Here is a 13,331-nt window from a genome sequence, read left to right as displayed (position 1 = left end):
TCTTGCCTGTTAAAGTCAGGAACAGTATAGTGTATGTTGCAGTTCTGGACATATACAAATACACTCAAACTATCAGTACAGTCATATCAGTATGAGCGAGAAACGTCCAACTATCAGATCTGAGACTGAGCCCACTTAAGGACAGCTACATCATCTTGCTCGGTACAAAGGATGTGCCGTTGTCATGGCAACACTAGATAAAAATCTCAGAGTAACCAATTGGGATAAAAACAGTGAAGGCAGGAGGTATCTTACATTGTGTGAGGATGGCAAGCAGGGAATTCTTAAAGTGTTCTTTGGCCAGCTCCATCTCCTCCTCGTGCTGAGCTTTCTCGTTCATTAGGCGCCGCACGTGGCTGTTCGCCGACTGGATCATGGAGTAGAAATGATTGGCTGTGCGTCGGTTCACCTCGCCTCTGTCGACCCACGTGAACAGCACTGCCGATGCCTCGCTGAACTTGTTGTCTTCTGGAGGAATGAATGAGGAAAACTGTCAGTGGGGAAAATCTGTCATTTTTACTTCAGCAACTTACGACAGAGACTGTTGTTACACTTACTTTGTTGGCTTGACAAAGCCAGCATACAGCAAACTGCATAAGGCTTACAAACCCTTCACACTTCAAAATCTCTCTTCCCAAGTTTTTACAATATACGAGACTCATAATAACCTTCAAACTTTGAATCTCTTTTCAAACTGCTCAAGTACTCGAAACGACAGTACACAAGTCGTATAACCTTCAAAATTCAAGACTTTAAGCTACTACAGATTCAGACAAGACTGTTTTAGTTCATTTTAAGAGCAAATTTTACATTTAGATTTGGCACTTCTAATAATATTGAGAGGAAAAGAAAGGATTGGAACTCGTGTCCACATGCTGCAGCTATACACCAAACGCTAAGCCGGCTCTAACTTAAGAGCCTCGTTTAATGACTCTTTCCCTGCATTGTCTTTTCCTATTGGACAAGAACATCATCTCATCAGTGTGTTCAGTCACGGCTCGTGAGTCAGTAACTAACCCTGCATTTTTCCTGTCTAAACATGAAGTGTAATTCCAGCCTGAGCAGCTGAGACATGAGGCGTTCAGTGTGGCCTCTTCCAAGCTTCAGTAATCTGCTCCCAGTGGACCTGTGTGAAATACATTACTGAAATTGGAAGAATAATTGAATTTTGCCTCAAAGTCAGTGCAGTAGAGCTGGAAGTAAATTCGATCCCTCCCTTAATGAGATCCTGTACACGGCAACAACATCATTCCCTGCATCTGTGCGCTTTTCGCCAGACTGTTATTGCTTCATCTCACCACAGAATAACCGATTTCAAGCCAACGAGGAGAATGACATCACGAGAGATGTATCAATTATACCAAACCTCTATGCCAGGTCCTTAAAATATGTCCTCAACTCGTTTAATTTGAAGTGTATATGTGATATCTGTTTTAGTCCCTTTTTCAATTAAATAAATGTTATTCCCATGTGCTGGTTAAGATGGTATGTAAGAGACCCAAGGGGCTCTGGGCGTTTGAGATCAAGAGCAGGTATGTTATTAAGGTGGCACTCAAACTTCCCAGCTAATTAAAGGAAATTGAATTCTCCCAACCCTCGGGCAAAAATGCCATCTGACGAGAATAAAAATAATTTCCACAGTCAAATGAGCCTGCTCTGCTAATCTTATGCCTAATGAGAGCCTCCACAAGAAATGCAAATGTGAAATCTCCACACTCTTCTTCAAAATTCCCAGCATTCAGTCATCCGACCTCTCCGTAACTCAGACACTATGTAAGCTGCTACGTGACTGCCAATGCAGTCAGTTTCAGTTATGGTCAGGAAATTAGCTTTGTTTTAAACATCGCTCATATTAATTTTTCCATGAAAGCATAATGTGGCAATGAGCATTTACTTGCCAGAAAGCATTAACCAGGGGCTGTTTGAATGAATAGCATTAAAGTGTTTCCAAATGCAAGAGACAGAAAGCAGCATTGGATAGAATTAAAGTCGATATATTAAGAGCTGAAGAAGGGCCAGATTTAAGGATGAGCAAATATGTGTTTAAATTACATTTTTAACATTTGTGGAATAAAATGCAGAATCTTTTGTCTCGCTAAAGCTAATTTCATAGCTAGCTATATTTTATGTATCCTAAATACACACACAATGTGTAAACAAATGAATGTTTTTTATGTATAATGTTGTTGTTTGTTGTGGAACGCTATAATTGAGGGACAGTCATCATTTGTGTAAAACTGTAAAAAAAAAAAAAAAAATTATAAAATGTTATAATTGCTATAATTGCTATTATCTGAGACAAGGGTAAAACAATAAAATCTATACATAAAAAGCATTTTTTTTTTATAAAAACAGTTTTAATGTGACCTTCGTACAACGAATATATAAAAAAACATCTGTAAAAATGTAATAAAAATTAATCTTTGGGACACAAATGTGCCCAATAACGTTCCCACTATACTAAGGCCCATTTGCATGCTGTTGATACTTGAAAAGCAATATTTATGTAGAACTAATTAGCAGAATGGCTTGAGTTTAAACAAAGGTTGTGTTGGAGAGGCAATTAGATGTCAGGCATGAGCAAATCTGTGCCAGACACCAGAATATCGAAACCCCGCCTGAGATGTTGTGTCTGTTGCCTCCTGGGCTCAATAAACATGAGAACATACAGAGGGAGCTCTGGATGGGCCACGCAGAGAGCATGGGAAGTGCTTGACATGGGAAGTGCTGTGATTGCTGATGAGGTGGAGGCTGCAGTCAAGTCCCCATCATCGAAATGAAAGCAGTCTCTCCAGAGAGACAAGAGCTCAGAGAGGCATGGAAACCACCGCAGCCAGCATAACTCAACCATCACTACCTTTCTGGAGCCGCTAGCTGTAATCAAATCACAGCATGGGAAAACAGCTGTCAGCCAGGAACTGGCTCTGAAATGAAAACGTGAAAGGTGACATTACGAATATGTGTGAACGTCAAAGTGTGTGATGGATTGGCTTAACTCTGAGGTGGAAACACATTACAGTATGCGGCACCTTGAAAATGTGACGACCATGTGGCACCTTCGAACCTCTCTAGATTCAGAAAGAAGTGTGGTTAAATATGTTAAACATTACACTAACTATTCCTGTCTGTCTGAAATCGAGAGGAGATCTGCAAAACATTTACAGCCAACGTTGTTGACGCAATTGCAAATTACGTCCATGCAGAACAGAAAAAATCACAAATTAAAGCTATAGTAGGTAATCCTGTTCAGAAACACTTTTTTTTTTTATACTGGGTGAAATGGTCCTTCCATCCTGAGAGTAGTCAATACATTATGTGTTCAGAAAAAGGAATGAAAACAATCAGACCTCTGTAGCAGCTGCAGGACAGTAAAAACTCTGACCAATCACTGCCATTCGGTGCGAATGTAAAGAACCAATCAGATGCCTTCAGAGCCAGGAGGAGTGTCTTAGCAGTGTCAATCAAGTTCGCGTACGCGCTGATCGCCCCTCTCTTGCACAGCGCGTACCGTCATTCAAAATCAAGATTGCCGGTGTGCCGAGCAGCTGTGCTAATGGCGGACAAACAACCAAAACTACCAATTTCTCGAGTGGAACCTGCTCATACAACAAAGACAGGTAAACGGAAAAAGACCGATGACGATAAACAAGCCCGTCGGAGCCCATTGACTCAGTGTTAAAACTCTAGCCGCATAACATACAGATAAAATGTCACGCACTGTGCAAAGCAACAATTGAAACCTGCTAACCTTATATCTAGCGACCTTATCCGTCGTCATCGGTGACCCTGCATGTTTACTAGCCTGCGCGTTCACGGCAGCTAGGCTCCGCTGTGGGGGGAACTTTACATAACAAAATACATGTTTAACAGCTAGTAGGCCTAACGTTATATGTTATGAATCTTACACGAAATTCATCTTCATCACAGTGCAACTAATGGAAATGGAAAAACGTGTATCAATGCAACCTGTTTTTAGCTTTGCCTTATAGTTATAACTAGCTCGTTAGCGAATCAAAAAATATATATTTTAAACTTTACCAATATCGATATGATAGCTTGATAGTGAGTAGGCTACTAAAATACATCTTATTTGTTTATATTCATAATGATAAAGTTCGATTTTTTTATTACATGTGATTCTGACATGATGCTACATGCACTGCGCTCCTTCCTCTCCGCTCGTCTCAGGTAAATAATGCGTCTTCCAGCTCAGCTGTCGGAGTCGCGCGTTCATGTGTTTTGGGGGCGTGGCTTTGGAAGGACCCCAGAAGGGAGAGGGTGGACTGAATGGAAATAATGAGCTGTCTTTAAAACAGTCGTTAGAGGTCTACATACACTCGATTTTTATACTTTCTTTTTCAGAATACTTACATTTTAATTATGTATTGATATATACATAAAGTTTAAACAAATTTGAAAAATAAGTTTTTTAGACCATTCTTACCTACCCCAGCTTTAAATCTTTTTAATATCTCACTTGGTTCTTCTAGACAACAATGATATAAAAAGGAGAGCAAATGGATACTTCTGCTTAAAGGGATACTCCACTTTTTTCGGAAATAAGCTCATTTTACATCTCCCCCAGAGTTAAATAGTTGAGTTTTACCGTTTTAGAATCCATTCAGCCGAACTCCGGGTCTGACGGTACCACTTTTAGCATAGCTTAGCACAGATCATTGATTCTGATGAGTCCAGTAGCATTTCTTTCAAAATGACCAAAGAGTTTCAATATTTTTCCTATTTAAAACTTGACTCTTCTGTAGTTAAACCGTGTACTAAGATCGACGGAAAATGAAAAGTTGCGATTTTCTAAGCCTATATGACTAGGAACTACTCTCATTCCAGCGTAATAATCAAGGAACTGTGCGGCTGTACCATGAGTGCAGCAGGCGTAATGATATGACGCAGCGCCTGAAAATAGGTCTAATAGGTTAGACAAACTTAGTCCCGGTCACGTTGGAAGAAGTTACCGAGCTGGGGACTATTTTCAGGCGCTGCGTCATATCATTACGCCTGCTGGACTCATGGTACAGCCGCACAGTTCCTTGATTATTACGCTGGAATGAGAGTAGTTCCTAGCCATATAGGCTTAGAAAATCGCAACTTTTCATTTTCCGTCGATCTTAGTACACGGTTTAACTACAGAAGAGTCAAGTTTTAAATAGGAAAAATATTGAAACTCTTTGGTCATTTTGAAAGAAATGCTACTGGACTCATCAGAATCAATGATCTGTGCTAAGCTATGCTAAAAGTGGTACCGTCAGACCCGGAGTTCGGCTGAATGGATTCTAAAACGGTAAAACTCAACTGTTTAACTCTGGGGGAGATGTAAAATGAGCTTATTTCCGAAAAAAGTGGAGTATCCCTTTAAGTCTCCAGCTTCTCAGAGTTTCCTGAGATAATGTCCCAATAAATTTCACTCAAGTCTCCTCTAGAGTTTCACAAGATAAATTAAATGAGTTTTTTAACCTCAGATTTTAAACACCCAAAAAGCAAATGAAAACCTTGGAAACCTTCACTGTTCATGTTACCATCTATTGTTATAGCAGTAGAGAAACAAAACAAACATTTATATGTATAAATTAAAAACAAAGACACACCAGAGAGGTATAGAGGGCAAAGCAATCAGTCTCCAAATATTCTTGCATAACCAGACCTCCAGACTCAGCAGAAGGTCTGGACCCCATAACAGCTTTCATTGGCCAAGGACAGCCCAAGAAGCTGTCTGACTGACATGAAAAGCAACCAATCACAGTCGGTTCACAGAAAACGTAACGTCGATGTCCCTACAATGACAGACCGGTGTGTAAAATTCTTGGACGCATTGGAGTCTATGCCATGAACATCACACAATAATATTCAACAATATTATTGATCTGACTGCACTGACACTATTGGATGAGAACTGAACTGAGCTGATTGATGACATCACTGTTTTCTGCAGAACTGCTTTATAGATGAAATGTACTAATTTAATAATTGATGGTCTTTACAAACAGAACTGAATCAACACTGGACTTTTTTCTTTTAGAGCTGTTGTACAGCTGAAATGAACCACATCACTGAATCATTTTCCTGTTTATCACTGTTAAAGCTGCTTTGAAAAAATCTGTATTGCATAAAGCGCTGTATAAATAAAGGTGACGCCTTCAAATCCTTAAAAAAAAGCGTTTAGTTGATCATGTTAAACGCTCATTGTCACAGTTGTGAACACAACAGCTTCCTTTTTCAAGAACGGCTTTATGTGTGGATGGACCGTTAAAGAACGCAACACACACGTCTCCCAGAAATCCTGTAGAATTCAACCAATCAGTTGACGACTTCAAACCTCCTGAAGTGTTTTCCATTTTGTGTGCCTTATGCAGAAATGTAGAGGCCATAGGGTAGAGAAATTAAATAAAACTAAACTAAACAAGTCATAGAAGAGAAACAATTATGTCACAAAATTAAATCTCATATCTCATTTGGTTCTCAGAATAAACAGAAAAAATAAACATGGTTAAGTATTTTAAACCTCACACTAACTGTCTGTTGTCGATGCAGCTGGCCACTTATGTCCATGCAAAGCCGTGGAAGTGGAAAAAATATATCTTTAATATCTCATTTCTACGCAACATATTACTGTATGTGTGCAACAATGAGCAAATGGCACACTTCTGCTTCTCAGAGTTTTCTCCTGAGAAAATGTCCCAATAAATCTCACATGTCTCCTCTAGAGTTTCACAAAAATTAAATGATCTGAACTGCTCTCCACAGCTCAATACTTTTACAGCATGTCAACAATTTTAGGAAACATCTGAGACCAAATTGATACTAAAATGAGACTCCAGTGAAACTGCACCAGGTCTCCAGTGTTACGATAAAGCACAATATGATAAACTCTTGCACAGTATCATATTTCTTGATTAGAATCAACCAAAAATCAAGTCAATTTTAAGCACATTTAAAAGCAAATGAAAACAATTTAGTAAACCTTGGAAACCTTTTGGGTTTACAGGAGCCTGGTACTGAGTGTTCACTTCATTGGCAATCATTGGTCTCATTGAAGCTGATGAATGGAACTAGCTGATCATATAAACACACCAGTCGCACAGAATAAACAACAGCTGGGGCTCTTTGGCTGGCAGCCGCAGACGGGAATGAGGACTGTATGCGTAAGAACCTCAAAACTATGCAGCCACTCATTAATGTCTGTCACATCATCAGAGAGCAGTCGTGGACAGCTGCAAAATCTCTGAAGGAAAGCAGACCTGGCGGTGTAGGTCATCTTACCACATTTCGCATTTATTAGAAGCATAAAAGTCCTGCCTTGAAGCTTTTCCAAAGAACCCGAATTTCTCTCGGCACTACATTAATGATGACAAATCTGTGCTTTAAAGGCTAGATGAGATCATGGCACCACAGTCTGTGGGAAAGCTTACCTTTCAGTTTCTCAGCCAAAAGAGCTGCCTCGTGCTCAGAGTAGTGCATTATGGGAGGAGGTGATGGAGGTCTCAGCCGTTCCTCGTGGATTTTCCGTCGGTGCCGCTCCTCTCGTGCCAGCAATCTTTGTTTGCACTCCCACTCATACAAGTCATCTCTCGCCTGAGCAAAATCTACATGTATGCGGCCCGAATCCTTTTTATCAGTGCTGGAGCCAATGCGCATCCGATAGCCTAGAACGACAAACATTGTTCAGCAAACACAGCTATCGTACAGGCTGATATCAAATATCAGTAAACTATGCAAAATAGGATTTGCTCATTTTTAAGATGTTCCTTCTTGCAGCATAATGGCCCCTGTTGAACAAAACAATACAGCTGGGTCATTAGACTATGTTACTTGCAGCATATGCATCAGATTTGATATTTAGGGTTTACACGACAATGCTCTTGAGCTTGAAAAAACAGAGTTTGCTCAAACTAATCTCAAACTGACACCATAGCAACTGAAACCAGCTTCACGCAACAAGCCTCAGAGAAGAAGAGAAACAAAACATAACAAACATTTACATCTATAAATGAAGCAAAACAAAGACTCACCAGAGAGGTAGAGGGCCTTGTCTACCATGAACTCCTCAATGTAACGAATGTGGCAGAAGTTTTTCTTGCTCTTGCGGATGGCGACAATCTCTCCACATTGATCAAACACTTCTTTGACGATCTCCTCGGTTGCATTTTCTGGAAGCCCACCAACAAACACAGTCTTGCATCCTGGAGGCCTCTCTCTCGTAGAAGGAGGAGGAAGATCTGCAGAATCCACAAAAGTGTCTTGCCGCACTCAGATTGCATGACTAAACCAGTTTGATCAAGTGATCTAATTGTTTTCACATTAACTAGCTACTGTTAATAGAAAATGGAGTCTAGTTTACACATAACAGGGTTCAGAAGTCTGAAGCCATATTGAAAATTTGGGAAACGAAATGGAATTTAAACCTGGAAATAAACAGATTTTAGGGCTTTGAAAAAATTTAAACATTTGAACAATTGAAATATACTTAATATTTAACCCAAATACATAAATACATGAACATGGAATATTTTTGGAGCCAAAATTATTTTATAATTAATTTATTAATATATATTTAGTGAAATTGCATCTGCAAATCACCAAACATGGTCAATTATGGTGTGGTATAAAAATATATTATCACCATTTATTCAAGGGACAGTTAGTTCAGCCAAAATTCGGAAAGCTCATTGTGAATAAAAGCCTAAATTCAATCTGTTCACCATATAAAGCAATCGTGTCTCTTTAGAAATGTTGGACTAAACCACTCAATTCATATTGATTTGTCTTTATGAACTTTTTGTAGCGTCAAAGTGGTAGTTGCGTAGCTGTCAATGGAGGGACAGAAATCTCTCAGATTTCATCAAAAATATCATCATTTGTGTTCCGAAGATGAACGACAGTTTTACGGGTTTGGAACGACATGAGGGTGAGTAAATGATGACAGAATTTTTTTTTTTTGGGTGAACTATCCCTTTAATGAATCATCATTAGTTTCCTCCCATTAACAAAACAAGACGTTTTATTAAGAATATGAATTTAACTGGAGTCTGTTTGGTTAAAGTTAATTATGATTTAGGGTTCATTTAGATTTATAGTTTATAGGACTAAGCTCTACAGATTTAACATTTGGTCTTTCTCTGATTTTCCACATTGGATGAATTAATAAACACTATTCTGTGGTTGCTGTGATTTCAATAACCGTAAAACGTTTGGCATAAAGTTACAGGTCTTTCAGTGGAACATTTTACCCCACAGTTACAGGTCATTCAACATGGCACAGACTGTAGGCTACTTTATATATTTACCATGACATCAGTAGAAGTAAATAAGGGTTGGCTGCATTCATTTGTGTGCCTGTTTTATAGTGAAACCTCTAATAATTGTGCTGTGGTAGGCTGCTGTAAAACACAATGGCTCTTACTGGGGTTCTGCGGGAACAGTGTGCAGCTCTTGCAGTGGATGATTTCCTTAATAACAGGAAGTTCTGCCACAGGATGGGGCGGGACCAGAGTGATGCCAGCCATCATGGGGTTGATTGGGGTGAGGATGCCAAGGTTGGGGTCAAAACCCTGTATACATATTGAGTCTGGAGAGGGAAACAAAAAGAGTCATTGATTTGGACCCGAGCACTATCACACAAAAAAAGCCTAAGAAATAAGAACAAAGCTGTTGAAAGGCTTCACAGAGATGAGAAGAGACCAGGTCACTGCTCTCACTCCACATTCGACCAAAACCCAGAAAATCTACTAAAGATTAGTTTCTTCTTCAATGAGCTTTCATCACACTAAGCTGCACAGGATCTGAGACTGGAACGCATTGGATTTATGCAGTAAACTGATGCACTGTAAACCACGATGGAAGTCCTATACCTGCTGTAACCATTGCTGCAAGTACAATGTAAAACAGTATTGAAATGGTAGAATTACGATAAATGGCTGGAACCACAGCAGCCAGTATTTTACTGTGAAATTACAGTAAAGCTGTAAAATGAACAACAGTATTGGTACTGTTGAATTACGGTAAATAGCTGGAACCACAGCTGTCAGTATTTTACTGTGAAATTACAGCGCAACTGTAAAATGGAAAAAACGGTGTTGAAACCGTAAAAATTAAGGTAAATGGCTGCAACTACAGCTGCCAGTATTTTACTGTAAATTTACGGGTACATTTTTTACAGTGTGCATGCACACTTTATAATGTATATACGTTTGACGATGCGCTATATGATAAAAAGAAACATTTACAGTGTCAACATTTACTGCTCTAAATGCAACTATGAATGATAACCAATCAAGAATGTTTTTTTTAAATGGATTATATTCCATTATTCCTATTTACATTTCACTGATTATGAATAATACAATAATTTAATTACACAAATGTATTTGTTTGCATTTGTTTTAAAAAAGGAGAGAAAAGTGAAGTGCATTTGAATAAATCTGAAGTACAAAAACATGCTTGAGTAAAAGTTCAAAAGTTTCCACATTTTAAATGGAACATGGTACATATTCCAAGGTAACTTGACTGATGAAACCAAGGAGCAGAAAAGATTTTCCCATTGATGAGCTGATTTTGTAAAGCTGCCAGAAGCTAATTTGAAACCTCTGAAACTGTTAAAGTTGAAATTCAACAGAAGCAGTTGAGTCATCACTCACTCTGGTCAAGTTCATCAATCATCAATAATGGTTCAAATAAAACGCATTCATGATTTGATTGGCTTGTTAGTTCGGTTACGGTATGGATGAAATATAATATTTCTTGATATATATTTCATATAAGTTGTTATATAAGACAGTATGATAATAAAGTGTTCAAGTACCATATGCCACTAATGTCTTCTTACTGTCATTAAAGGGATAGTTCACCCGTCATCATTTACTCACCCTCAAGTTATTCCAACAAACCTGTATACATTTCTTTCTTCTGCTGAACACAAAAGAAAACATTTAGAAGAATATGCATAACCAAACAGTTGATGGGCTCCATTGACTTCCATTGTAAAAAATACTATGGTGGTCAATGGGTCCATCAACTCTTCAAAATATGTTCTTTTGTTGTTCAGCAGAAGAAAGAAATTCATACAGGTTTGGAACAACTTGAGGGTGACACGATGAGAGAATTATCATTTTTGGGTGAACTATCCCTTTAATGTTGTGTTTATAAGATAAGAATTAAAATAGTCTTAACACTCAAAAGTGAGAGTGCTGAGAGCTTGAGTTAAAACAAAAACAATCTTGAGGTTGCCAGCTGCTTTCTCACTGTCTAGATTTTGTTTTGTTGTTCTACTACTACATTTTTATAACCAAAAAAAATAAAATAATAGTTAACATTCCTTTTAATCAGTCGTTATGTAATTTTGGCCTCATAACTATATAATTATAATATATAGTAAAACTATATAATTATAATTACTGTGCTGAGTCAACCACTTAAACAAGCACTAAGTAATGTGTTCTCATTAAAACAGGTTGATATACAGATAAATTAATAGTACTGTGTTTACAATATGTTTAAAATCTTCACTCGCATGAGATGAAGACTTATTAGTGGCTTTTTTTTTTTTTTTATCACATGGCCAGCCCAATATAACTCGTTTTGTCTTGATAAACAGACTACTGCTGGGCACTTTTGTTTTTGAACTAAATCAACGACAACTGACTTTTAAAATAGTATATCAATAGCTGAAACCTTTTGCATCTAAGCTGCTAGACGACAGCCATATCAGCCAACTCAGCATAAACAAAAAAATACTTTAAAGGGGTGGTATAATGCCTCTTTTTACAATATGTAAAATACGTCTCTGTTGTCCCCAGAGTGTGTATGTGAAGTTTTAGCTCAAAATACCCCACACATATTTTTTTCAGCATGTTAAAATGGTCCCTTTTTGAGGGTGAGCAAAAACGCGTTGTTTCGGCGTGTGTCCCCTTAAATGCAAATGTGCTGCTGCTCCCGGCACAGTGGGCGGAGCTTCAAGAGCTCTTGTGTGTGTGCGTGTGTGTGTGTGTGTGTGTGTGTGTGTTAGCAGCTCTGATTACCTCACGCAGACAAGCACTAAAATTTCAGAAACTGTTCTGCCTTTTATCAGGGTTTTTCCTACATTGAAATTTTTTTGGCGGCCGCCAAAACGATTTTTTGTCCCGCCAAAGCCTTATTTGATCTGTAATTGGGTTTTGTGAGTGAAGCAGGCTACTGACGGAGTGACGGAGAGAACGATCACAGGCAGCACCGCGCGGATTCTTATATGCATCGCGATGCGGACGTGGACGATTCTGAATCGATTCACAAATGTCAAAAAAATCTAATCTCTAAAAAAAAATAATATTGACGAAACGCAAAAGGCGGAACTCTAGCGGACGTGCAGTGCGCGTGCAGTCTGTGGCGCGCACATAACAGACGCATGATGCCTGAGCGCCAAATTCGAACGGCACCCTCTTCGTTAAAAGCTAGCGTATGGAAAATTGGCAATTTCATTGTTACCTATTTAGTATTTTTTGTATGAAAGCTGCTTTCAGTAGCCTATTTAGTTTTCACATCAATATACTGTAAACCGATCTGTTATACTTACGTTATACTGCCCTGCAATATGTGCAATGCCAGTCACAAAAAGTTACATTTTGACTGTGCTCTCTGCAGATGTTCATTCACTTTTTTTGTATAAGCTGTTTTTGATTGTGGTATACAGCAAACATTTCAAGTCATACCTCTTTATTATTTAGTTGTGAATAAGAGAGGCTTTGTATGTTACTAATTATTCAGAATATGCATAAGTCCACAAGCATTATATGAGAGCTGCTGGTACATCATTCTATATTTTTGAACGAAAACTGTTTGTGAATTTGCTACAGCAAAATGTATTTTGTCTGAAGGATTATATTGCTCATTGGAAATAACCAGAGGATGTTGGTTAGAAGTCTATTATTAAATCCTAGAGATTCAGAATATGCTGAAGTTTGTATTAATTTACTTCAAGTACGCTACTAGTACAGGCACACATTTATTTTCATGTTGGTTCTTTGCAATGTTCAAATCACTTCCATTTGTTTTATTAATAAAATTAATATAGGAAGATGGGAGTAAGTTCGTTATGGGTCATCATAAATACTTTGCTTTAAAAGTACCCAAGTAAAAAAAAAAAAAAAAAAACGTTAATAATCGATAATCGTTACCCTCTGAATCGTAATCGAATCGAATCGTGAGGTGCCTAGAGATTCCCACCCCTAATCTGAAATGATAAAGTAAGTGTGCTTACCTAATTTAGCAAGAGTGTTTAGTAAAATTTAGCCTTAATAATCCACAGTATGTATAGGCCTATGACAATGTGTAGTAAATTACCACAAAAA

General features: G+C 38.2%; 1 protein-coding gene across 2 annotated transcripts in view; it reads right to left on the bottom strand.

Annotated features, from left to right (window-relative positions):
* The window catches only part of enox1 (ecto-NOX disulfide-thiol exchanger 1), a 115,643-nt gene that overhangs the window by 25,377 nt on the left and 76,935 nt on the right, over positions 1-13,331 (bottom strand). For both annotated transcript variants that reach the window (XM_084420311.1, XM_084420312.1), the window contains 4 exons: positions 9,413-9,577; positions 8,022-8,228; positions 7,422-7,655; positions 256-468 (listed from right to left, as the gene is read on the bottom strand). In XM_084420311.1, the coding sequence (XP_084276437.1) occupies positions 256-468; positions 7,422-7,655; positions 8,022-8,228; positions 9,413-9,577 (819 nt within the window). The remainder of the gene's footprint in view (positions 1-255; positions 469-7,421; positions 7,656-8,021; positions 8,229-9,412; positions 9,578-13,331) is intronic.

The sequence above is a fragment of the Rutilus rutilus genome (genome assembly GCF_951802725.1).
Source record: "Rutilus rutilus genome assembly, chromosome: 10".
Lineage (NCBI taxonomy): Eukaryota > Metazoa > Chordata > Actinopteri > Cypriniformes > Leuciscidae > Rutilus > Rutilus rutilus.
The sequence above is the reverse complement of the archived record's forward strand: the minus strand, read 5'-3'. Positions and strand labels throughout refer to the sequence as shown.